The sequence below is a fragment of the Microtus ochrogaster genome, chromosome 5, assembly GCF_000317375.1.
Source record: "Microtus ochrogaster isolate Prairie Vole_2 chromosome 5, MicOch1.0, whole genome shotgun sequence".
Taxonomy (NCBI): domain Eukaryota; kingdom Metazoa; phylum Chordata; class Mammalia; order Rodentia; family Cricetidae; genus Microtus; species Microtus ochrogaster.
This window is the reverse complement of record NC_022012.1, coordinates 65,362,170-65,386,156: the sequence shown is the minus strand read 5'-3', so window position 1 is coordinate 65,386,156 and position 23,987 is coordinate 65,362,170. Positions and strand designations below refer to the sequence as shown.

The window sequence follows — 23,987 nt, the reverse complement described above, 5'->3', positions numbered from 1 at the left end:
ATTACCATATCATTACCATACCACCCATGCCATTACCATATCATTACCATACCACCCATGCCATTACCATACCACCCATGCCATTACCATATCACCGATGCCACACCCATGCTTGCTTTTGCAGAGCCTGCATTTTGTCATGGGCTACATGAATGAACGGAAGGAGCCTTTTTACAAGGTACTTTTCTCTGGAGAAGTCTCAGGAAGAATTACATTGTGGCATATCCCAGATGTCCCCATATCTAAGTTTGATGGTTCTCCTAGAGGTAAGATAGTTTTGTCCCCCACGCTCCAATGCAGTGTCTCGTTAGACAGACCAGGCTGGCCTTGAACTCAAACTCGAAGAGCTTTTCCTGTTTCCTCCTCTCAAGCAGTGGGATTAAAGCTGTGATCAACTTGCCACTTTCCATTTCTTTCTTCTTCTTCTTATTTTAAATTTTGTGTATATGTCTGTTGTGAGTCTGTGCATACAAGTGCAGGATCCCGCAGAAGCCAGTGGTGTCTGATTCCCTCTGGAGCTGGGGTTAGAGGTAGTAGCTGTGAGCTGCCTGATGTGGGTGCTGCGGATTGAACTTGGGTCCTCTAGACAAGCGCTATATGTTCTTCACTGCCGACCTATTTCCCTAGCCCCAAAAGTTTCAGTTTCCAGTCTTGTTATCTGAAAACTAATTGTGATTAAGTCAGAGACTTTTACACTGAGTCATAGAGGACTTCAAACAAGAGCAGTGAAGAGGCTTCACAGACTCTTGCCATTAGATACTGTGAGAATTAAAGACTGCTAATTTGACAGGGTTGAGAGTCACCTAGGAGACACACCTCTGAGCCCGTCTCTGAAGAGTCTCTAGACCAGGTTAACTAAGGTGGGAGGAAGGGCATCAGATGTGGACAGCCAATTTCATGAGCTGGAGTCGTGGACAAAATTAAAGGAAGAGAACAAGCTGAGTGCCACATTCATCCCTTTCTTTCCTAAGTGCAGACGCAGTATGAGCGCTGCCGGGAGCTCCATAGCCGTGACTTCCCCGCCATGATGGACCATGCTCTTGAACTCTGAGCTAAAACAAACCCTTCCTTCCTTAAGTTTCTTTTGTGAGATATTCTGTCAAACAACTAGGGATGTAATACCAATATAAAAACAGATGTAGTTTAAATTTGTGGGTCTGATGCACAAATACAGCTATCATAATTCAAATGACCTTCAGCTGAGCATCCCAGGAGTTACAGATCAGCATTCTGAATGTGGCCGAGCTTTTCTACCAAAAAGATGACATCTTAACTATTCATATCGCTTATGAATAAATAAACCACCCCTCCCCCGTGCATGTGCTCCTTTCAGAAATCCCAATGACCACCACCTGGACTCTCCAGGACAATTTCGATAAGCATCAAACGGTGTCCCAGAGCATTGCAGACCATTTCCCTGGGTCCAGAGATGAGATGGGAATGACAGCAACCATCACCTCCTCAGAGTACATTCCAAATCTTGATAAGCTCGTCTGTGGCTGTGAGGATGGGACCATTTTCATCACGAAGGCTCTGAATGCTGCCAAAGCAGGACTTCTAGAAGGGGACTCTTTATGGAAAGGTGACTGAATTTTTTCCTTCACCTGTTTACTTAATTCATCTAGTCTTCTACACACTATTAAAATGTGATTCAGAGGCCTCAGACCTTTGATGGCATTTGCAGATAAATCTGCGCAAGATCTAATGCTAAATTAAACATGTACATAGGTTTGCGAACACTCAAGCAGAGAGTTGTACTGTCCCCACCAGAAGCTTCTCGTACCACTTTAAAGGCCACTGTACATAATAGTTTCACTCTACTTCCTGAAAGGGTATGTCTATGTGTGCATTCACACATGCACACTAGCATCCTGTGTGCAGTGTTTTTATTACCAAAATGGTTGCCATGCATTTATTATTGGATAAATATTAATAAAATATTTCTGGTGCTCATTCTTCATGAGCTCATTATAAATGATGAATAATAATCAAAATTTAGGTTGAAAACCGTTTTGTTAATTGATGCCTAACTTTTCCAGCCTTTAGCTACTATGGAAGGTTTAGAATTGATTATTCTTGAATGGCTACGTCAATATTAGTTTGTGATTTTGATTTTGAAAATTAAGCTATCTGAGTGGTTCCATAAAGAACTTATATCAGTGTATACATGAATACCCAATAATAACCTGTGAAATTGCAAGTGTTCCCCCAAAAGTGACCACCTTTTACATTTTGCAAACATTTAAATCTTTACCAATGAGGAATAAAATGATATCTTCCGGTGTTTATTTGTAGTTCCTTGTCATGAAGTCTGTGCTCTTATTCAGCTCTGTGCATTATGAGAGGTTCAACCTAGGGCATCGTGCATGCTTCATAAACATTCTACAGTGGGTTCCCCCGAGTGGACGTCCCTTCTTCTTTCCCTGCAGTGCTAGGGACCAAACCTAGGCCCTTACACATCCTCAGTGTTGTTGTTGTTTGTTTTTGTACAGTTCTCAATTAGAACCTCACGTAGTCTCCGTTCTTTTCTCTTTTCTAAACCACTCACTGAGTGTGAGTCACTTGTGGCTGGCAGCAGCGGAGTAAATGGCAGCGATGCCAGGAGAGATAAATAAAGAGATAATAAGTAGGTAAACAGCTGCCATTAAAAGTCAGAGAAAGCGGTCACTGTAGACATTTTAATCTAGGCCGATTTATCCTAATATTGAGAAAACAAACAGGAACCTGCCCTTGACTGACAGCTTCTCAACTAACATTCACCGCAGCTTGCTAAGGCCAGGATATGAAGCAGAACAAAATAACAGATCTTTGAGGAGATTCTGTTTCGGTTCAAATAATGCACACGGCAAAGGGTCGCCTCTAGTTTGGAAAATGTGGGCTGCAATGAAAAAAGCAGCAGGGGCCAGTGGCAAGGGAAGCGGCTCACCCGGAGACCTGAGTTCCAGTTTAGATCTGGCTTGGAAGGTCACTTGCCCACATGCCACAGGCTTCCCATGCTTCCCAGGTGCCAGGCATTGTGTGAGAATGTATTCATTTCACCCACCAGCCTGTCCTATGTGAGGCTGGTTATTGCTCGTTATGTTAAAGAGATGGGTAAACTGTGAATCAGAAGGAAGGAGCAGATGTCCACACCTGCAGCAGCACATGTAGGAAGTGATTGGCTCCCAGGCAAGGTGCTGACTCCTTCAGCACCAAAGCTTAAACATTGTGCCCAGCTTTTGACAGAAGGAGTTGATGACCTATTTGAGTCTGGTATACTTTATCTGGAAGCAATGAAAACGAGGTAGAAGTCGATCATTTTAAACATCTGTAGAAACATTTGCTTTTCTTTTCTGTTAAATTTAACTTGGCTGCTCGAGTGAAGAAGGGGTAAGTGACCAGTTCCCTCGTGCTATAGCATGTCAGCAGCCATCAGCACGCAAGAGGCTTGAATGACCAAGCTTCCTGCCTCCGTCAAAGCTTGGTCTAGCTTCAGAGGAAGTATTTAGCTCTTTGAGATGGTATACCAAGGCTGCTGAGTAATTTTCTTAGCCAACTGTGTGCATGTGTTAAAAATGTGTGAAACAAAAATCTTAGAATTACTTTAAAAGTAACTTTGTGATACTTGGTGTCTGACCACTTTACAGATCCCCCCTGTCATACGCTTCTCAGAGGCCATCACCAGAGTGTGACTTCATTGCTTTACCCTCACGGTCTTGCTTCAAAATTAGACGAAAGCTGGATGGTGTCTGGGGATCAAGGCTCCTGTGTGATCCTGTGGGATATTTTTAGGGAAGAAATTCTACACACGTTCTTTTTGGAAGCTGGTCCAGTAACAAGACTCTTGATGCCACCAGAGAACCTGAAAGTAAGTGAATAAAGAAAGTAAAAGTAACAAACAAGTTAAAAACCAAAGACAACAAAACCCTGTATTCACAAAAGTAGAAAACAAACAAACAAAATACGCACATTCTGTCTGCCCACAGTTATTCACAGCTGCTTCGGACAAGTTTGCTTGTAACTTTTCAATATGGTTTTTATTTTTATTATAATGTGTCACACAAACAATGTTGCTAAAGTAAACATTGGATCAATTATAGCTTTATAAAATATTCTTAATTATGCATGAAGTAATCAATTTTTTCTCCCTAGTTCTGTCTTAATTTTTTAAAAATAATTTCAAAGATTATGCAAAAGCAAGTAAAAGAATGTAGGAATATATAAATTGAAGCTTAGCTTTGATTTCCTTAGTAAGCACTGTATGAACATTTGGTAAATATTGAATTTATAAACATCAATCTATGAGAAAAAGGAAATTTAGATAATGCCTGTCCTCTCATGAGACATCAACTTAAATCCAGTTATTAACAAAGAGCTGAGGTCCTTGTTAAAGTCTGAACTAGATTTTTTAAGGGGGAAAGGTATATGGTAATTGTAGATAAGGTGTTTGGTAAGTTATATTGGCTTATAAAATTTTGTCCATAGAGTGTAAACATGGAGAATTTGACACTGCATTTTGGGCTAAGACATGAAGAAAAGGATTTCTCAATCACTAAGGGTTAAACGAAACAGTGAAATGCTGTTTCAGAAACTTCCAATATTGACATTTGGAATAGTGTGGAATATATTTTATTCCCAAAGTTCTTTCCTGCTCTTTTCAATCCTTTTCTCTTTTCTGCTCCAGGACAGAAGTCCAAGTCTGTCTCTCTCCTGTTCTCTTAGCCTCTTGCTCCAGCCACAGGTGATGTAGCCGTTAGTGTCAGAATCCAATCAAAATAAGTCAGATAAAAAAGGGATTTGTTGAAAGAATATAGTGGACATCAGCATGGGGGGTTATAGAACTTAAACTATGAATTCAGAAATATTGTTTCTACTTCCAAGAGCATACTATTCTACAATTCTGCCTCTTTTCCTGTATATTATTTCATCTTCTAACTTTCAAATGTTTAGGAAACAGGGTTGGATCAACCCGGTGTGAGTCATCCAACCTGTGTTCATGCATGATCATTTGATTTATATTTTTGTGTTTATATGTGTGTGTGTGATTGTGTTTGTGTATGTGTGTGTGCTTGTGTATATGTGGGTGGAGGTGCATGCATGTGTCTGTGTGTGTATCTGTGTGTGCCTGTGTATGTCTCTGTGTGTGTGTTTGTGCATGTTTGTGTCTGTGTCTGCGTGCGTGCATACATGCGCATGTGTGTGTGTGTTTGTGTGTGTTTCTGGATCACTTGGAGACTCACATTCCAGGAGCTGTCGAGTATACCATTTCTCCACAAGGTAGAATATCTGGGGAGCTGTGACATCTGACCCATTCTAAAGTCTAGCCTCCAGATGTATCACATCTTCTATTTTGTGACTTTTTTTTCTCCTCAGGATTTCTTTAGTCTCCTTAAAATTGAGGGGGGCATGATGCCCAGTGCTTGCACAGTGAGTAGCCATCAGTGCTGCAGCTGCCATTCTGGATGGGTCAGCAGCCCCGCATGGTACTAAGGATTAATTCAGGGCTGTGTGCATACTAGGCAAGTGTTCTTCACCGCGACATCCCTGAAGCGCTTATTAACTTTAATTTTTTTTTCATTTTATCAATTCGTTTCCCAAGTTGGGTGGTGAAGGTACCACTGATGACTTTGACCAATGTCTTCAGGGCTGTAAAACTCCTTATGCCCTTGTACGTTCGAGGGAGCACCTTCAGCAGGAACCATCTAACGCTGTCCTGTTTTAGACTGTGTCTGCACTAAGTTTCCTGTTTGGATTAGAAACTGTGGAGTTCTGGGAACCGAACCAAATCACATTTTGAGGCTTTAAGTGGAGAGTCTCCACTCTCGATACCCTTGGGCCTAAGTTCGTGTCCACAAATAGCTTCTTTTTGTGGTGACAAATGAGGTCTGGGGTTTGTTGTGTTCTGCACTGTTTCCGACATCAGCATTGCTGCTGCCTCTGCTGGGTGATGGGAACCCTTCACTGTCTTACAAGAGGATCTGGATGTGCCCTTTCCCTTTCACGTCTGTCTTGTGACCCTTCTGGAGAGTCGGGGAGTTGAAACTCTGCTCTGTGTCTACAGCTGATTCATGAGTGCCCTGTGAAGAAGTTCTGTTTATGCACAAATGCGTTCTTGTAAATAGGTACAGCAGGACAGGGTGTGCATGTTTGAGTGTGTGGAAAGGTTAACTCTCCCATTACGTAGCACACAGCTTTTCACTTATGTAAGTCTTTTGTGCTTCTCCAGGTAAGTGACGAGCAGATACTCTGCTGTGTGTGTGGCGACCACTCTGTGGCTCTCCTTCAACTGGAAGGGAGACAGTGCCTCCTGCGAGCCCGGAAGCACCTCTTTCCTGTGAGGACCGTCCGATGGCACCCAGTGGAGAACTTTCTAATCGTCGGTTGTGCAGATGACTCTGTCTACATCTGGGAGATTGAAACAGGTGAGCAGAGAGGTGAGCCCTAGTTCTCCTTTGTCTGTCTGTCTGGGTGCGTGCAAGCGTTTGTCTGGATGGAAAGTTCCATAACTCACACAGCGATGACCTCAGTTGTTTTCACTTTGGGTTGGGCTACATTTATAGCTGCAGTGGAAGTGTGGGAGATAAAACACGGTGGCCGAAGTCAGATCCTGACCAGATGATGATTAGCTGACAGGGCAGAGCTCAGGAATGAGCCGGATATTTCTGGAAGCTATAAATAAAAACATAAGTTATCTACTTTAATTATTAACAAGAGAGAAATTTAGTGTCCTCCTGGTTTCAAATTATCATTAAATTCTGCCTTCTTCAGCACAGTCACCAACTCAGCAACATTTTGAGCTAATTGATGATGAGTAATAATGGAATATAATTAATTATAAAAACTCCAAAAAACTTGAGTCAGGGAAACTGAAGACTAAGTAGTTCAACTGAACTTTTTGATATCACACCAGAGAGGTTGTGTGTTTTGAACACTGAAGGGATTTTCTTTTTCTTTTCAAGTTTGATTAGGTGTCTGGAGACAGAATAACAGATTTCAGAAAGGCCTGGGAACACACCAAATAAAGGAGGTATAATTACTGAATATGAGTTAGCACGCATCTCTTGGGAGTGTGTTCCACCGGACCTATTGCATGGCTTTGATAGATCATCAGTGGTGGTTTTGAGTTGGGTGTTGTTAACAGGCTGGGGAGTTCCTAATATAGTTTGGACTTAGACTTTGCCCAAAGAATTGCAGTTTTCTCTCCCTTTGACTGTTGTGGGCTAATGATGGTGATTTGTACACCGGAGTTTCAACTTTAACAGCTCTGATGGCTTCGGTGTTCATTTTCTCATTTAATCCTTACGACTTGTGCTGTAGAGAGGAGAGATCCTAGTCATTACCATATTAATGGGGCACGCCACGCCTGCTGGGTGAATATGCAAGATTGCATAGCTAAGAAGTAGAAGACAGTTCTAGGTCCCTGGTGACCCTTCACACAATAAATCCAAAAGCATGATAATTTTTATTTTATTGTTTCTTGCTTTTCTTTTACGTGTGTTATGCCTAGGCATGTACTTGTGTGTCATGTGCATTTAGTACTGGGGGAGGCCAGAAGAGGGCATTGGATCCCTAGGGACTGGAGTTTATGTGTTGGCTTCCAGCACCGTGGGTGCTGGAAATTGGATTCAGGTCTTCTCCAAAAGCAGCCAAACCTCCTAACTACTGAGCCATCTTTTCAGCTCAAATTAGAAACATTTGAAAATCTGTGTGTTTTCTAAGGCTCTGAGTGATCGTTGAATATAGTGAGTAGAAGAGATTTCAAAGTATTGGCTGCCTCGGGATCTGATAGGCAAGAGCTACGGGCCATGGGCAAATCATGCGGCTTATCTGCAAGGCTTGTCTGTGGAACAGATGTAATCATATTGATTAAATCAAATCATACCTCTCATATTGGAAAACAAGCAGTAAGTCATCAGTAATATTCATCATCATCATCATCAAAGAATATAGTACCTCTTAACTGCGGCTGTGAAGCTCTTTTCTGTGAACCATAAGTGCTTATTCATGTATGCAGTTGCATACTTGAGTGGGGATATTAAGAGACCAAACCTGTTTTTCATAGAAAATTGGATCTAGAACAAATAAAGAACTATGTGGTCACTCCCAAGTGTTCCTGGTTCTACTACAAAGTTAAAAGAAATGATTCCACCTCACTATCAGAACTTGCGTCCTATAAATGCTAGCGCCTTACTGATGTTCACATTTCCATGCCAATAAACAGATGTGTGTGTTATATTTCAATCGCAGTGCCAGCAGGAAGCTGAATTCAACTGATATTTGTCAAAGGATGAGAAATTCACAAATGGAAAATTTGTAAATGTGTGGGTAGGGGTGAAGGAGTAGGTTGGGAATCAGGGCACAAGTGATGAGCTTCCTTACAGGTGGCCATGGGCAGCAACATGAACCCCTTCCCCCACCCTCCATCCCCACCCTCTGACCACCAATAAATGAAGCAGAAGTAACCATAGTGCAACTGAAAACCAGGAAGTTCAGGGAATGTTGCAGCCAGACATGCAGGGTCAAAGGAGGGAAAAGCAATGAAGCGATTCTCATTCTCTCAACAACCAACTTCATTATTTAACCCCACTAGACATCAGAGGTGAAGGGGCTGGTCCTTGGCATCAGCCTCAGTGAGCAAAGAGCAGGACACAGGCAGTGAAAATGGCTGCTCTGGGCTGTCCAATGGACAATGGTTGATGTAGTAACTGTCATAGACAGAACATATTTTAATTCATGAGTCACTTAGAATTGCCTGTAAATATTGTTTCTGTAGAAGTGTTGTATCAGATAAGTACATGTTTGCTGTCAAACCGACCTATGGGATGTTTGTTCCGAATGAAGATATTTATCTTTTGTTAACTACTTTACTATGTTGTTGTCCCTTTTGTTTTGAAACAATATCAATTCAATCTAGGAATTTGCTCAGGATTGGAAGTAGTATTATTTATGTCTATTTGTCTATCTATATGGGTGACATGTCCCTCACTTTCCCCAAATTCCATCCCAATGACCACCAGATCTCTAACCTCCTTCAAACTAAGTTTGCCTAATTTCTTTTGGCCTTGGGTCTGGTATTAACTTTGCTGAGGGTTGTCTTTAGTCTCTGCATTTTTTTCCCTTTGAGGTTTATATATACTTATTTTATGAGTATGGGTGTTTCGCCAGTATATGTGCCTGTATACCACATGCCTGTGGATGTCAGGAGAGGGGTCAGATCTCCTGGAACTACTGTTCTGTATGATTTTGAGCTGCCATGAAGGTGCTAGGAATCAAACCCAGATCCTCTAGAAGAGCAGTCAGTTGTCCTTACTTCTGAGCCATCTCTCCAGTCCTATTTACTTAAGATTGAAGGGATTATCTTTTTCCCTTCCCAAGCCTGATATCAGCTGGCTAAAGTGGTACTATCATCTCTCTCATGCTTTATTTCTTAATTTTATTCTTTTTATATAAAGGTTGAAAAGATGGAGTCAGGGAGGTTTCCCATGTGTTGTTTCATGTTAGGGAGCAGGAAACACTGTTTAAGACAGAAACTGTTTAAGACGAGCCTAAGAAAGAGCATGTGCCTGCTCACTGATGTGCCTGGCACACAGTGAAGTGAACCAATGAATGGGTGGGTGAGTGTAATATCACATGTTCAGTGGCGGGAGGATGGAGCTCCCAGCACCGACAGTCCTTGCCTCTCTGATGCCTGGCTGTAAGCAGCCCTGAGCTCTCTACTCCACACACCCCACAGGGTCCTGAAGCTGATGCCTCCTGAGAGGGAGGGAGGACAATGCCTTTTGGACTCCAGGAGTTTTTCTGGGCCTTTGTCCCCTCGCCTGTGGTTGTGCAATTCACTCGACTGGGTTCGAATCACGTGACTGGATGTGTTCTTTGTTCCAGTATTCAGCCTCCTGGAAACACAAAGGAGGGATCAATTTACTGAAGTGAGTCAGACACTTCCCAGCACCGGCACACCTCCAAAGCCCAGAGGAGGGGGGATAGCAAGTATCAGTGGGGAGGAAATCAAGGCAAGGGGCCTGGAAAGAGAAGACATATCCTAGAGCCACACTCCCGTGCCGATCTCATGCTGAAACTGTATGCAGTCTTTCTTTCTGTGACAGGTCGCATGGCTGGATGCGTGGCTGGGTGATGCTTTGGGGTCATAGGTGGACATGCTCACCTCCTGGATGACCAGAATAGGGGATTGTTGGTTAACACCAAAGGCTCTTGTCCTGACTGAGGGCAGAGCTACAGCCTCGAGTGCTGAGAGCTTCCAGTTTTACGTATTGATCTACTGGATGTCCCGTGATGTTTAGGCCTGATTAGGAAGGGGAAAAATTGGAGATGTCATTTTGATTAATATTTGTGCTCCCACAGCGTGTTTGGCACTGAGGACTCTGGGTCTCACTGCTGCCTGGCTGACACAATAGGACTAATGCATTACCCACTCTTCCTCTCTGTGCGCACCAGAAATCATTTTCAGGTCTGAGCTAATTATTCCTTTTAGACATTAATTTTGGCATATTTCTGAGGGCTTCCATGTTTACAGTAACAGATTCACAGGGCAGAAAGAAACCTATACTTTGAATTTCTTATATGTTGTTAATATATTGCTTATTTTTATTCCTGAATGTTTTCTGCCCAACCCATGCTGCTATTAGAACATAGTCCACGGTGAGCCTCTTAATTATTTTTTTTGTGGGGGAACAAATGAAATCTCATTTGCTGAGAGATAAAGCATTTCTTGATGGGATGGTTCAGTAGTTTTTCAACACAGGGCTGAATTGTAAAAATATTCAGCTTTGGGGCCTTATGGCTTCTCCTGTGATTCTGACATTGCCCTTGTCACTCCAGAGAATATGTATGCAATACTTACAGTATGGACAAGGCTGTATTTCAATAAAACTTTATTCAATAAAAAAGAACCAGGCAGTAGGTAGCTGTGGCTAGTATACCTGAGACATAATGATTGCTCTTCTTAACGGATATTGTTGGGGTTGGGGGGAGAGTTCATCCAGTAAAGTGCCTGCTGCACATGCATGAGGGCCAGGGCTTCTATTTCCGGAGCCCGTGGAAGAAATATCAGGGCGTGGCATATGATTGGAACCCCTGTCTAGAGACGTGGAGACAGGAGAATCCCTGGGGCTTGTTGGGCAGCCATCCTCGTCAAATAAACACACCCCGTGTTCAGTGAGACTCTGCCTCCAAAACTAAGATGATCAGGCATTGAGGTGGCTCAGTAGCAAACAAACAAACAGACAAACTAGTGGCCAAGTCTGATGACTTAATTTCAACCACATGGTCATACAGTGGAAGACAAGCACAGACTGCAAGTTTGTCCTCTTCTCCAGGTACGTACCTTGCCATACGTATGGAGAGAAATTGCAGAAGACACCTAAAATCAGCCTCAGACCACCAAGCCACACGCATCCACACATGCATGTACATGCACCTGCAAATATGCACATGAACAAATACATCACCCATACACACTGAAATATTTTCTTCGGTGCAGCTCATTCTTAGTTCAATCCACCTTACTGGCTGTGGAGGTTTGGGATCGCCACTATCAACTCACTATTGAGGAAGCAGAGGTGAGACAGTCTCTGTGTGTCTAAGGCAACTGTCTGGGTGTCACCCCTGTGTGGGGACACAGGTCTCTTCCTGATCTCTGGTTTGTCCTTCATTGCATATTACACGGTACAGTTCCTGCAGCTGGAAGCCAGCGTGTTGCAACCATCAGGCAGGAGTTAGATAAGAATGCTGGGGAGAAAGAGAGAACAGCTTCTGGAAGATTGCTCGGTACTCTTGGGAAGGAGGGTCTCTGGCTATCTCTCAGAATGTGGCTTTTAATTTACACACAGTCCTAACAGCTCTGGTCATCTGATTTCTCACATGACAGATTAGAAACAGCAACGCTTACGCAAAAGGTGGTTACTGACAGGCACACCTGACAGCGGAAGCGACAGCCGATAGGAAGGCAGGAGAAACTGCAGTGTCACAGGGTTCAAGCAGATTCCCAAGTCCAGGAAAGAAACAATGCTGAAATGGGTTCTGCCATCGGTAGTAATCTCCAGCTTCATAATTTCTTTCCACAATGGATTTATTTGTACTCGTTAGAAAGTTCTTTGGGTCTTCAATGTTGCTGTCTAATTAGGGAGTTTGTTTTTATAGTTTTGGTGGAAATAGTAAGATTTAGTTTTTAAAAAAAGAATTAAGAAAAATTCTAGGCTGGGAGGTAGTTCAGTGGTTAAAGCTCTTAACAATGGTTAAAGACCCACAGCGAGGAAACTAGAGTTCAAATCTATGTTGCAGGTAACTGTTCAGTAAGCACGACAGCTGTCTTGCAGTTCAAGCCAGAGACAGGTCGTCACTCTCTTCACCCCACCCCTCTCCCATCCGCAGAAAGATGGCTAGCCTCATTGGTGAGTTCTGGATTTGGTTGACAGACTCTGTCTCAAAGAGTAAAGTAGAAGAATCATAGAGAAATGTCCTGAACATCAATCTTAACTGCATATACAGACATCCACACACAGGCAAAGGTGCATACACACAGGAAGGCACATACCACACACACACACACACACACACACATACATGAGAAGAAGAAAAAGGAAGAATATATGGGAGATGAATTTTGCCAACTGAAAACAAATAGGCCATATTTTCCAAATACATCCAATGCTTTGTCTTGGAAGTGTGTGAGTAAAAACCATGAGGAATACATGAGGCCTACAGTTTACTAGATCAATGGTCATATTTGCTCCAATGGTGTAGAATCTGTGGCTAAATTCAAACTTTACCATGACAAAGTAGCACACAAGTTGGCTCTGGGAAAACAAATTGTCAGTACATAAATTTTAGTCCCCCATGGAGCACAATGGTTAATACTGGTATAACGTAAAAGGAAAACATTGAGAAAAGCCCCATGGCCAAAGGTACCACTCTGAGGATAATTGGCTCGGTTTCTTCCCAAGGTCACCATTGTCTAGCTAAAGTAGTAAAGTTACAGCGCATGGAATGCCTTGTCAGCAGGGCTATTGTTTAATGTCCACTGCACACGTGGTAGAGGCGTGCTCAGAGTGCACAGCATCCTGCCAGGAGAGGTGTCTCTACGTGCCATTTTCCCAAAGCTGCTTGGTTTTGTTGTGGCAGATTGCAGATGGAACCCCCTTGAGATGATTGCTTTTAGAAAGGAAAACGAGGATGCGTTTGAGCGCAGGGCAAGGTTTTTCTTATGCCACCTTGTCTAAGATTGTTTTCCTTTATCATAATGATTACTGGGGTTATTATCCAATGCCTGTTTTTGTTGTGAAACCTGGTTTTGAATCTTCACTTTCTCCTCCTCAGCCCTCGTTATCCCAACAACACTGTAATTTGGAGTTGTGTGTGTGATCACGAGTGTATGGGTAGGTACACAGCTGGGAACATGAACTTTGAGATTTAGCAACTGAATGTTTATCAAACAAAATTTAATCTCTTAGGTAAGAGACAGAGCCCAGAGTGGGTAAGAACATTAGTGTGGAAAGTTAAATCATGCAGGTTTAAGTTTTGCTCTACCACTTTCTCTGGGTGTGAATATGTCAGTGTATATGTGTGCATGTGATTGTCTGGGGGTATGTGTGTGAGAAAGAGTTTATTTACACATGTGAAATTTAATTGAGCTATTATTTAACCCTGTCTTTTGGCTCTCCTGGCATAATACATTGGACATATTACTGTGATGTTTGCAAGACATCTTTAGGACATCTTGTGTGCTCAGAAACAAACGTGAAAATCAATACGATGTCATTCTAATTATAAAAACGAACGCTGTCTGCTTTTTACCAGCTAATGTCCCCTTCTCTCTAACCCCCTCCACCCTTGGTGCATCCATTCAGCAGTTGCTGCCTTCCTGGATTTTGCTTTGTAGAAAATGTTCAAGCTGAAATCACTCTCAGCAGTTCCTGTGGTCGGGCTGAACTTGGAGATAGAGAGCTGGCTTGGTGTGTTGTCACGTACCCACATCTAATGTGCAGGGGGCTCATGCTGCAGAATCTCAGGCAGCTGCTCTGTAGCTCCATCCCAGTGAAGCTGCTTATACACATATGCTACATGGTCACTTGGTACCTTAGCAGGACTCCAGGCTGCAGTGCTGAGTGGAAAGAAGCCCAGAGGAGCCATCTACCCTCCCCAGGCTTCCTCCTTTCCGTTACCCTTACCTTCCCAGCAGCCAGCTGCCACAGAAATGACTTGGAAAGCAAGACTCAGTGGGTTGTAATGACTGGGACTGAGGTCACGCATGCGGTGGGGGTGGAGGTGGTGGTGCAGCTTCTCTGACTTAGCCACAAGATAAAAGACACTGGACTTAACTTCATTAGTCTGGGTGCATCGATAATATCCAGTATCTACCATTCACATGTGTTAAGATTAGATGGGATAGGTCTTTGATGTTTCTGGAATGAACCAAGTGAAAATTAGGACAGAGGTCAAGTCCTTGTCTTGGTGAGCAGAGGACTGGGCTGAGGGGTTGTTGTTGGGTTTGACGTTTCATGTCGAAAATAATATCGGTTATTAATCTTTGCCTTGTCAATAAGGTCTGGGTATAGATCGTTCCACCCATTTCCCCCATTCTTTGCAAAGACCCAGTTCTGATATGTCAGTCATTCTTAGAAGCCTTTAGACCTACTTCCGCAACTGGCAGTGTGAAATCCCAGGTGCACTAACAGACCTAAGCTGCTAAGAATCATGGGTGGGGAGATGGTTTGGTAAGGTACTACCTGGGCAAATGTAACGAACTAAATTCAACAGCAGAGGTTATGACTGTGAAAACACAAGTCATAGAAATAAAGGGAAGTTAGAGGGACATAGACCAGTGAAAGCGGGTCCCTGAAACGCCAGCTTCTTGTTCCCAAAGAGAACCATTCGTGGGAGGATTCATGGGAAGGCACAAGGCCCATGGGGGAAGGGGAAGAACCCAGTGGAACCTCTAAATACCCATGCCAACTTCCCTTTAGGCACTCCCAGCCTGAGGCTCCTTCCCTCCAGAAGGGTAAAGCTGTTGCTTTCCCTTTCTCCATAGCTTGGGTCTTCTGTCCCCCCCCATGTTTGGTTGTTTGTGCCATAGAAGGAACTTGGGGATCCCCTAGGCAGATACCATCACTCTGTTACAGTAAGATGGACAGTATGTAATACTCTTCTGGTCAAATAACAATAAAACTGTTGATGTGGGAGTGATTTCTTATTAATAAAGAAACTGCCTAGACCCATTTGATAGGCCAACCCTCAGGTAGGCAAAGAAAACAGAACAGAATGCTGGGAGAAAGAAGCTGAGTCAAGGAGTCGCCATGATTCTCCTACCGGACACAGACGCAGGTTAAGATCTTCCCTGGTAAGACACCCCGTGGTGTTACAGGGATATTAGAAATGGGTTAGATCGATATGTAAGAGCTAGCCAATAAGAGGCTGGAACTAATGGGTCAAGCAGTGTTTGAAAGAATACAGTTTCCGTGTAATTATTTCGGATAAAGCTAGCTGTGCGGGCAGCCGGGTGGTGGGAAGCAGCCCCGCCGCTCATATTACAACAAACTGTCAGTGGTTTTATCCAGTTCAGAGCCCTTCAGCCATATAGGGAGCTATATGGGGCTAAAGTATTTAGTATTTCTTTCTCCCACTTTTATCAACCATGTTCAGTGGTAAACTTGAATCATTTGAAAAGAAACTTGTACACTACCAGTGAAAAAGGAAATTAAATAATTTCAGGGGTATGGTAAATGTTTAAAAATTGATGGATTGGGGGTCTCCATCATCCTTTGTGTGAGTTATTGGGGGATTTGCCAACTGATTACCTCACAGACAAGGCTTTCCTTCTAACCCCTTTTCTCTATCACCATCTGTTCACCACATCCTTTAAACTCAGCACCAAGTATCCCCTCCCCCTTGGCATGCCACCTCTGCTACAGGATCATACAAATACCCTGCCACTCACCTTTTCTATGCCCCAGTTTCTTTCCTGGATTGATTCAAGAATTAAATAACACTCGAGTCTGAGAATATAGCTGTGTAACACGAGGGCCTGTGTGTTGGGGTTTCTGTCCTGCCCAGTTCCCACAGCCAGTAAGACCCCAAAGAAAATCACACGGAGATAGATCTATATAAGTTATAAACTGATTGACCCATTAGCTCAGGCTTTGTATTAGCTCTTATAACTTATATTAACCCATTATTCTTATCTATGTTAGCCACATGGCTCAGTACCTTTTTCAGCAGGGCAGGTCACATCCTGCTTCTTTGGTGTCTGGGCAGGACTGCGGAAAGAGCTTCCTTCTTCCCAGAATACTCCTGTTCTCATTGCTCCACCTTTACTTCCTGTCTGGTTTTCCCACCTATACTTCTTGCCTGACTACCAGCCAATCGGCGTTTATTTAAAGCATAATTGACAGAATACAGATAATTCTCCCGCACCATAACTGGTTGATAGAGGGGTTGCATAGCATGCACGAAGCCCTGGGTTCCATCTTTAGCACCACATGAATGGGGTCTGGGAATGCATGCCCCTAGTCCCAGCACTTGAGAGATGGAGGCAGAAATCTCCCAAGTTCAAGGTTCTCAGCTGCATAATAAGCTTGAAGCCAGCCTGGGCCACAGGAGACTTCTCTTTAAACAAATGGTAGATAATGGTAGATTTAGTGATAATGAGAACTGAAGAGCAAAAGAACAAAAAGCACAGAAAAGCTATATTTTATGTCTTACGTACAATTCCTCCAGAAAGAGAGTGTTTAAAATGAACATGTTAGTTGGGCACATGATTTCTAATCTGTAGTTTTTTATTGACTGTCTCTGTGGCTTGTTGTAATAAGAGTGTAAGACAGGAGATGGAATTACTTTCTGAAATTTTAAAAATGTAACTGAGAAGCATGTTTTTTACATCTTGATGTGCATTTAATAATTTGTTTCCATAAGAAAATTAGTGGAAAAAAGAATCATAGATTCGTGTCCAGGTAGGTATGCCATCAGGAGCCTGGACTGTATTGCTTTCCCACCGCAAATAACTTCAAACTTCGTAGCTTAAAATTTTTAGCTTAGTACCTCATATGGGGTCCTGCAGTGTAGAAATGAAGGTGAATGCCAGTAGCTTTAAGGCTTTGGATCTCACAGGGCTAAAATAAAGGCATGACCTCCCTGCTTGCAACAGCCGCTGTCCAAGGGCTCAACTAGCAGTACAATTAGGGGCTAGGGAGATATGCAGCCAGGAAAGTGAGCTTAGAGTTCCAGTACATTTAAAAAGCCAGGCATGGTGCTATGCACCTGCATGCCAGCAATGCAAAAGCAGGGACAGGAGGAGATCCAGGGTTCAAATGTCCAGCCAGTCTAGCCAGATCAACAAACTCCAGCTTCAGTGAGAGACCCTGTCTCTAATGGGAAGGTGGAGAAGCAAATGAGGAAGAGACTTGAATCCACCTCTGGATTCTGTCTGTAAACACACATATGCTGACACACATAAACACATACACGCTTGTACACATAAACACATACAAAAATAAAAAGTAAAGGTCAACTAATGAGAACTGGCCTAATTGAAGGGTCTCCCTCTGAGGTCAAGGAATTCGAAATTTACTGACCATTGGACTGCTATGACATCACAATCCCATGGGACAAGACTGGATAAGATTGAGGGGCACTGGGGATTATTTATAGAATTCTGCATATTTTCTTGGAGCTCAAGCCTAAGAGTCTGTAAAGACTCCAGGAGTAAGAGAATCTATGGAATTAAAGGGAGAAAAGTTTAAAGAACATTTTTTTTTGCATACCTGGGTATGGATATAGTGTTGACTTTAATAGGTAGATTCTAGTGACAGTATCCTGGGCCTCGATCCTTCCAAACAAACTCCACATTCCACTGACCCTGCATTCTCTCATCATTTGCCCAAAGCAAAGTACTGATTGCAGTCAAAACCCGTCTTTCCTCTCTATTATATCCTCCCCCTCCAAATACAAATGAGACAAAACAGAAACACCAGGCCCCTCCATAGACTTTGCCCTTCACTCAGCACCTTATCCGGGAGAGCACACTTCAATTCTGCCTTTTCCAATATGCTTCATCTTTCCAGGAAAAACTCTAGATCAACTCAGCAAGATAATGACCTAATTACCTGAACCGATGCCAGAGGCAAATAAATGATAGACTGGAATGTCTTCAGGGCCATTGCAGCCAATAAGTCAGCTAGCCTTCAATAAGATGCGCGAGGGATAAAATCTAAGATGGTTATTTTAAAATTAAAAAATAAATATACCTGGTATCAGAATGCAAGGCATACAGAGTGAGCGACATTCTCTGCTAGCTGGAAATGGGATGATTTTCATGCTATGTATATGATAGGTGATTGTCAATTTAAGCATACCTTTCAGACAGTAAAGCAAAACCTATCTTTTCCGTGCACATCTTCATGAATTAGTTCACTTAATTCCAGAATGAAGCTGAACATTAAATTTAGTCATAGGTAATGTTGCTAACACATGTTTAAGAAGAGGGATCATTTAATAGGAAAATAATGGGAAAAATATGGGTTTAAAATTTACTTAAAGTTAGTATTTTATTTATGTTTTGGACACATGTCGGCAACTTGAAATCTCTATTTATCTCAGGCCTTTCATTCTTTCACCCCTTCTAAGCCCCTCGTTGCATTTTTCTGGAGGTCAGAATTAGATGTGGGGGTTGAGTGTGTCCCTCTGGTAAACACTGGGATTTCTGTGAAGGTGCTGGAGGCTGGGGCCGAGCTGAGCTTCAGGTCACAGAGGTCAGAGACTTTTTAAAAATGTATTCTATACCCTAGAGGTAAAGAAGGTTGGTGGGAAGCCAGTCCTGACTTTGTTAACATACTCAAGCCTTTGCATAGCATGAAATGACTCAAGCCACTGAAGATCTATTTTACAGATGGATTTATCCCATCCTGCGATAGTTTGCAGTGAAGAAAGTGCCTCTATGCCTGGTTTCATATTTTCAGAGCCATTCTTCTTCCCCAAGCTTCCATTTCTTTCTAGTTAGCTAAATCTAAATCCCACGCCTCCAGGGCTTCCCCTTGGTCAAGCTCACATCAGTTCCCTATTTTCCAGGGTAAGACGCAGTCACTGTGAAATGCTTTTATTAGGAAGAGCCATACACCCTTGCGAGCAAGTCTCTGAGTTTCACGTGCAACTGCCGATAAGTGAGAAATCTCACAGCACAGCCAATGGGCAGCTTCCTCCACACAGAGGAATGTGATTACTTCTGGCAGCCGGTCTATTTGACTGAAATCTGATTGTATGAGTGAGGCTACCAGCTCGGATCGTGAAACTACTTTTTAAACCTACTCTATTTTCGGTATGGTCACTTTGAAATATAACTGTTCCTAAGCACCGCCCCATAGCTCTTCAGATTCAGCCGAGGAGATCCGACTGGTGGAGACGAGCCCTCGCTCTATTATTCAATCTTTCATGTTCTTAATGTCAAGTCCTGTTCATGCAAACATATGCCTGTTAGTAATCATAACACCAGGTTTCTTTTTAGTACATTCAGATCATGTTTTATGTTTTGACAATGCTCTGAGTACGATATTTAACTGATTGCATCTTCTGTTTTATGAAGCGTGGTGGCTTACAAGTCTGAGCTTCTGGTGGCTCTGAGAATTTGTGTTCCTGTAACAATTTTCTTTCTTTAGCCTTTTTCTCAGGAAGTCACTACTGTCCCAAATTTATTTATATAGGTGGATAATTTGATGCACTATATTGTTGATAGTAGGTTATGAGATTAGAAAGCAAATGTCAGTGGTATTTCAGAATATATTAACTAGAGGACCGGATGTTTTAAATTTGGTAGAAATTACCAGGGAAGCCGAATGGTGAGAACTTCCAGCTCTTGGGAAGAGACTTCTGGTGTCAGGCACGGCAGCGCCTACCCATTCTATCTGTAGATAGGAGTACTACACTGGTACCTCGCTCTTGTGCCTGGGGTTGAAGTACCACCCTTTCTGTGGCCTGTCTGTCCTGCTGGAAGAAAGCCTGACATTCCAAATCAACTCTCCAATACACAACATGGAGATCATTTTTCCTACTCAAAAATGAAGACAGCAGAAAGAAGTACAGTAGGTTCCCCATCAGGACTGACAGCCCCAGTCTCTTTGTTTGTGCTTGTACTTTAGCAACACAGCACTTCAGGGAAGTCCAGGTGGCAATCATCCTTTTATATGCAAGGTATAAAATATAGTCCTCTCTTTATATGCAGAAAGACTCCGAGGCCTGTACTGGCTTTAAAACCACTCCTCGTTCCCTCAAGTGGACGTCTGTCCCTGGAATTTAACCCCAGCCCATTTCATGACTGTTGAAGTTTCTGTCTGTCTGTCCCGGTCTCTACTTGGAAATTCCCAGGCTGTGTATGCAAATGGCTGACCTCAACCTGGCCAGGTCCATCATAGACGTATCTCTGAACCTCCTTATGTCAGAACCCATTAGGTAGAGAGCAACAGTTACTCAGAGGTGGTGTTCTCAGAAGGAGGGATTTGCCATTAATGTGGAAGGGTGTGCCTCTCAGGCCTCATATCAGGGGCACTGGTCCTTAGGATGGGGTGAGAAATAACTAGAAAGCTGAGAGCCTTACTATTCTCCACCAACCTTCTCTGCTTCTCTCTCTCTCTCTCTCTCTCTCTCTCTCTCTCTCTCTCTCTCTCTCTCCCTCCCTCCCTCCTTCTTCCCTCCCTCTTCTCTTCGCTCTCTTCTCTTCTCTTTTCCCCCATCCTTGCCTCTCAGCAAGTTTCTTATTTTATCCCCTTGGACTAATATATCCAGCTCTTTGGCCAATGGAAAAACTGGATTGGCTAATCCACAGGTCAAGTTAGCAAGAATTCAGGTGTTTGGAGACTGACTTCTGGTTTCCAATTCCTGAGTCTTGGGGGTGCTGGGAGTAACCTGGCAGCATATCTGTGAGCTCTGCCAGGCATCTGGCTTGGGGTCTGGAAACCACCTCATAGAGTTGCTGCCTCCCCTAAGGCCTGGGTATAGATTTATAGTGAGCACAGTGGGTGTTAATGCCTGTACAGGAGAGCCAGCCATCACTAATGTGCTCTCGCTCTGCCTGCATGGAAAGAGTAAACTTTATCCATTCAGTGAGCATTCCTTTTAGTCTATGCTCCACTCTCTGAGGATGTTGCTCATACTTCCCAGCCAGGGCCTGCAATCTGGTGATGATGTATCAATCTGGGCTGTAATGTACCAGTTAGAAATGTAAGTGCCCTGGGGATGCTACCATTGAAAACGAGGAAAGGTGGGGAGAGAAAGCTGCTTTCGGAAGACCTAGCAGAGCGTCAGGAACTGCAAGCCATAGCTAAAGCTAAAGTCTGCAAGGCAAAGGTGTATTTAAATGGAAATCTGATGGAAGAGGAAAAGGAAAAATCTGCGGGTGGGTGGGACTATGCTGAGATTGGAACCTGTAGTTCAAGGGGCTGGAGTCAATCCCAAGTAGAAAATCCCTTATAACCCGGGTTGTTGCTGACATACAAGCCATTAAAGAGTAATTAATACCCAGTCTGTCATTTATGCTGGAGCCTACTCTGATGTCCGAGAGGATTTAAAAAGCAAGCCACAGGACTGCAGATATGTTGCTAAGAATTCTTGCTTGGTTTATGAAGAGCCCTAGATTCATTCCCTCCCTAGCCCCACGTAGTGGTACACTGCAAGCCTATAGTCATAGCATTTGAGAATTAGATGCACAAGGACCAGGAGTTCAAAGCCATCCTTGGACACATAGTGACTTCAAGTCTATACTAAGATATATATATATATATATATATATATATATATATATATATATATATATATATAAAATCTGTACTTAAAAAAAAAACCCAAACAGACCATGTGCTATGAGTCAGATTGTCTATAACTGGAGAGACAAGGCTTTCTGACTTCTTGGAAGAAAATACAGTACTGGATCCCATACAAAATATCTTGCCCTTTCTAGGTGATAACTGTCCTAAGTGCTCTTTTCTCATGGTTTCTCTGTAACTCATGGCATTAATAGGTATTAGGTTTTGGATTTTCAGATTAAGGATGTTCAAATGACACAGAACTGTGAAAGACTTTTGCTCCTCAGAATTTGGGGTACAATATCCTCAGTCTGTGGTATACAAGAGGAAAACCTTGAGTTTCTGCTATTAGGAAGCAAAGGCAGCACTTGGGGATGTTGCAGCTGTTGTAGATCATCGTCCTCCCTGGGAAGCAGTGCCCGTTTTCCTGAGGTTGGCTTTGTCTTCCTGAGAGCATCTAACATGATCAGGGTTTTGGGCTGCTGTTCCCATCCCTTCACAGAAGGAGGGGCTTGGGAGGTGGGGCTGTTGGACCAGCAACTGAACTTCTATCCATACTTCGCAGGCAATTGTACACAGCTCAGCTCTAATTGCTTCTGGCCTTGAGTCTAGGTTAGGCACTGGAGTGCAGAGACCTGGGAAAGTTAACTGAGGAGGACTGTGGGCCACGGGGAAGCCATCCTCCATGCTGAGTGCAGATCTTCAAGTGCATCTGCCAAAGTCATCCACGCTTAGCTCCTTCCCTATAACCCTCAGTATGCTCTGTCTATAGGCCCAATAAACTCACTGGTGTCCCAAGGGGAACTTTGGAGGAATGATACTTTGGTTTGTCACTGGGGAGGATGCAGCGGGTAGATTTGTTTACACTTCCCAGGGGATGAATTCGCACAAGAACACACCTATAGTCTTCCTTGTGGTTATTCTCTTTTATCTAGATACCTGCAACAATATAAAAAAATGGGCTTGAGTGTTGTAAATTCCATAGATTCTGCTGGGAAGTGATTTAAAAGGGCTTATTAATCAGGAGGAAGAAGAATGATAATTTGATAAGAAATTTTACAATAAAGAATTAGCTCCTATGTAAAGAGTTATTATCAGCAAAACTAAATACCAAGTGTTTTATTTAGTTGGGAGATATTTACTTAGGGTTAGAATAGAATATTTGTATTTTACATACTACAGTAAATTAGTCTTCAATGTCTCTTGCTCCTGAAATGCCATGAGACTTTGAAGTTGAACCATTCTTGCTTAGTATATTTTGCAAACAGGTCACATTGGATGGTACAGTAGATGAAACAGATTAGGTACTTGTGTGTGCAAAAGCAGGAGATGACAGCCATACACTCGAGTGTGAGTAAGCTGTGGTTATGTCTGGACAATTCAAGAGATGGCTGTACTTAGTTTCGGATGAAATACATGAATGTGAAAAATAGACAGTGTAAGGCACAAAACTATGTGACGAAAACCCAATAAATTATTTCTCGAGGATTATCAAAAGCCAAGCAGGGTAGCACACACCCGTTTTCTCAACCACTTGAAAGGCCGAGCCCAGGAGTACAGAGTTAGATCCAGATAACCTAGAGAGACTTAAAATTTTTTTAAAATATTTTCCAAATAGCACATCATGTAGCCACAAAAGACTCACGAGCAGACTATCCAGGTTGATATCAAGTTTAAAGAGAGGTTTCTCAGAAAGACAACGAATCCTATGGTTGTAAATTCTGGAATGCAGTCATTTTCCGGGAAGATGAGCTGAAGTCATTGATTTGATAAACTTTTCTTACTGTCATTCTTGAGGGAAAAGGTTTTCTTGATGTTGCTGCCAGCATCCTTTGTTGACAGTATCTGAATAGTCGTGGAAGAAGAGAGGTTGGAAAGTTATATCTAGAAGTTGATATTCAGGATGTTTTCTTACAGACGTAAAATGATTACAATGGGAAAACATTGTCAAGAGGTCCTGGGACTAAAATTCTGCCTGTTAGTGTAACAGAATGATGGCCAGTGAAGGCGTATTTAATTAATCCAGGCCAGTGGGTACAAGAAGACAATTTTAATATAAAAGCACACTCACACACCCGGTGGGGGCCAAAATGAAGGCGAATTTAATTAATCCAGGCCAGTGGGTACAAGAAGACAATTTTAATATAAAAGCACACTCACACACCCGGAGTTCAGCGATCCACCGATCCACCGTAAAACCGGAAACAGGAA

The 23,987-nt window shown here is 42.8% G+C and overlaps 1 protein-coding gene across 2 annotated transcripts in view; it reads left to right on the top strand.

Moving 5' to 3' along the window:
• Wdr72 (WD repeat domain 72) overlaps positions 1–23,987 on the top strand; it is a 165,354-nt gene that overhangs the window by 19,873 nt on the left and 121,494 nt on the right. For both annotated transcript variants that reach the window (XM_013346376.2, XM_013346375.2), the window contains exons 9-12: positions 125–266; positions 1,334–1,582; positions 3,627–3,847; positions 6,206–6,401. In XM_013346376.2, the coding sequence (XP_013201830.1) occupies positions 125–266; positions 1,334–1,582; positions 3,627–3,847; positions 6,206–6,401 (808 nt within the window). The remainder of the gene's footprint in view (positions 1–124; positions 267–1,333; positions 1,583–3,626; positions 3,848–6,205; positions 6,402–23,987) is intronic.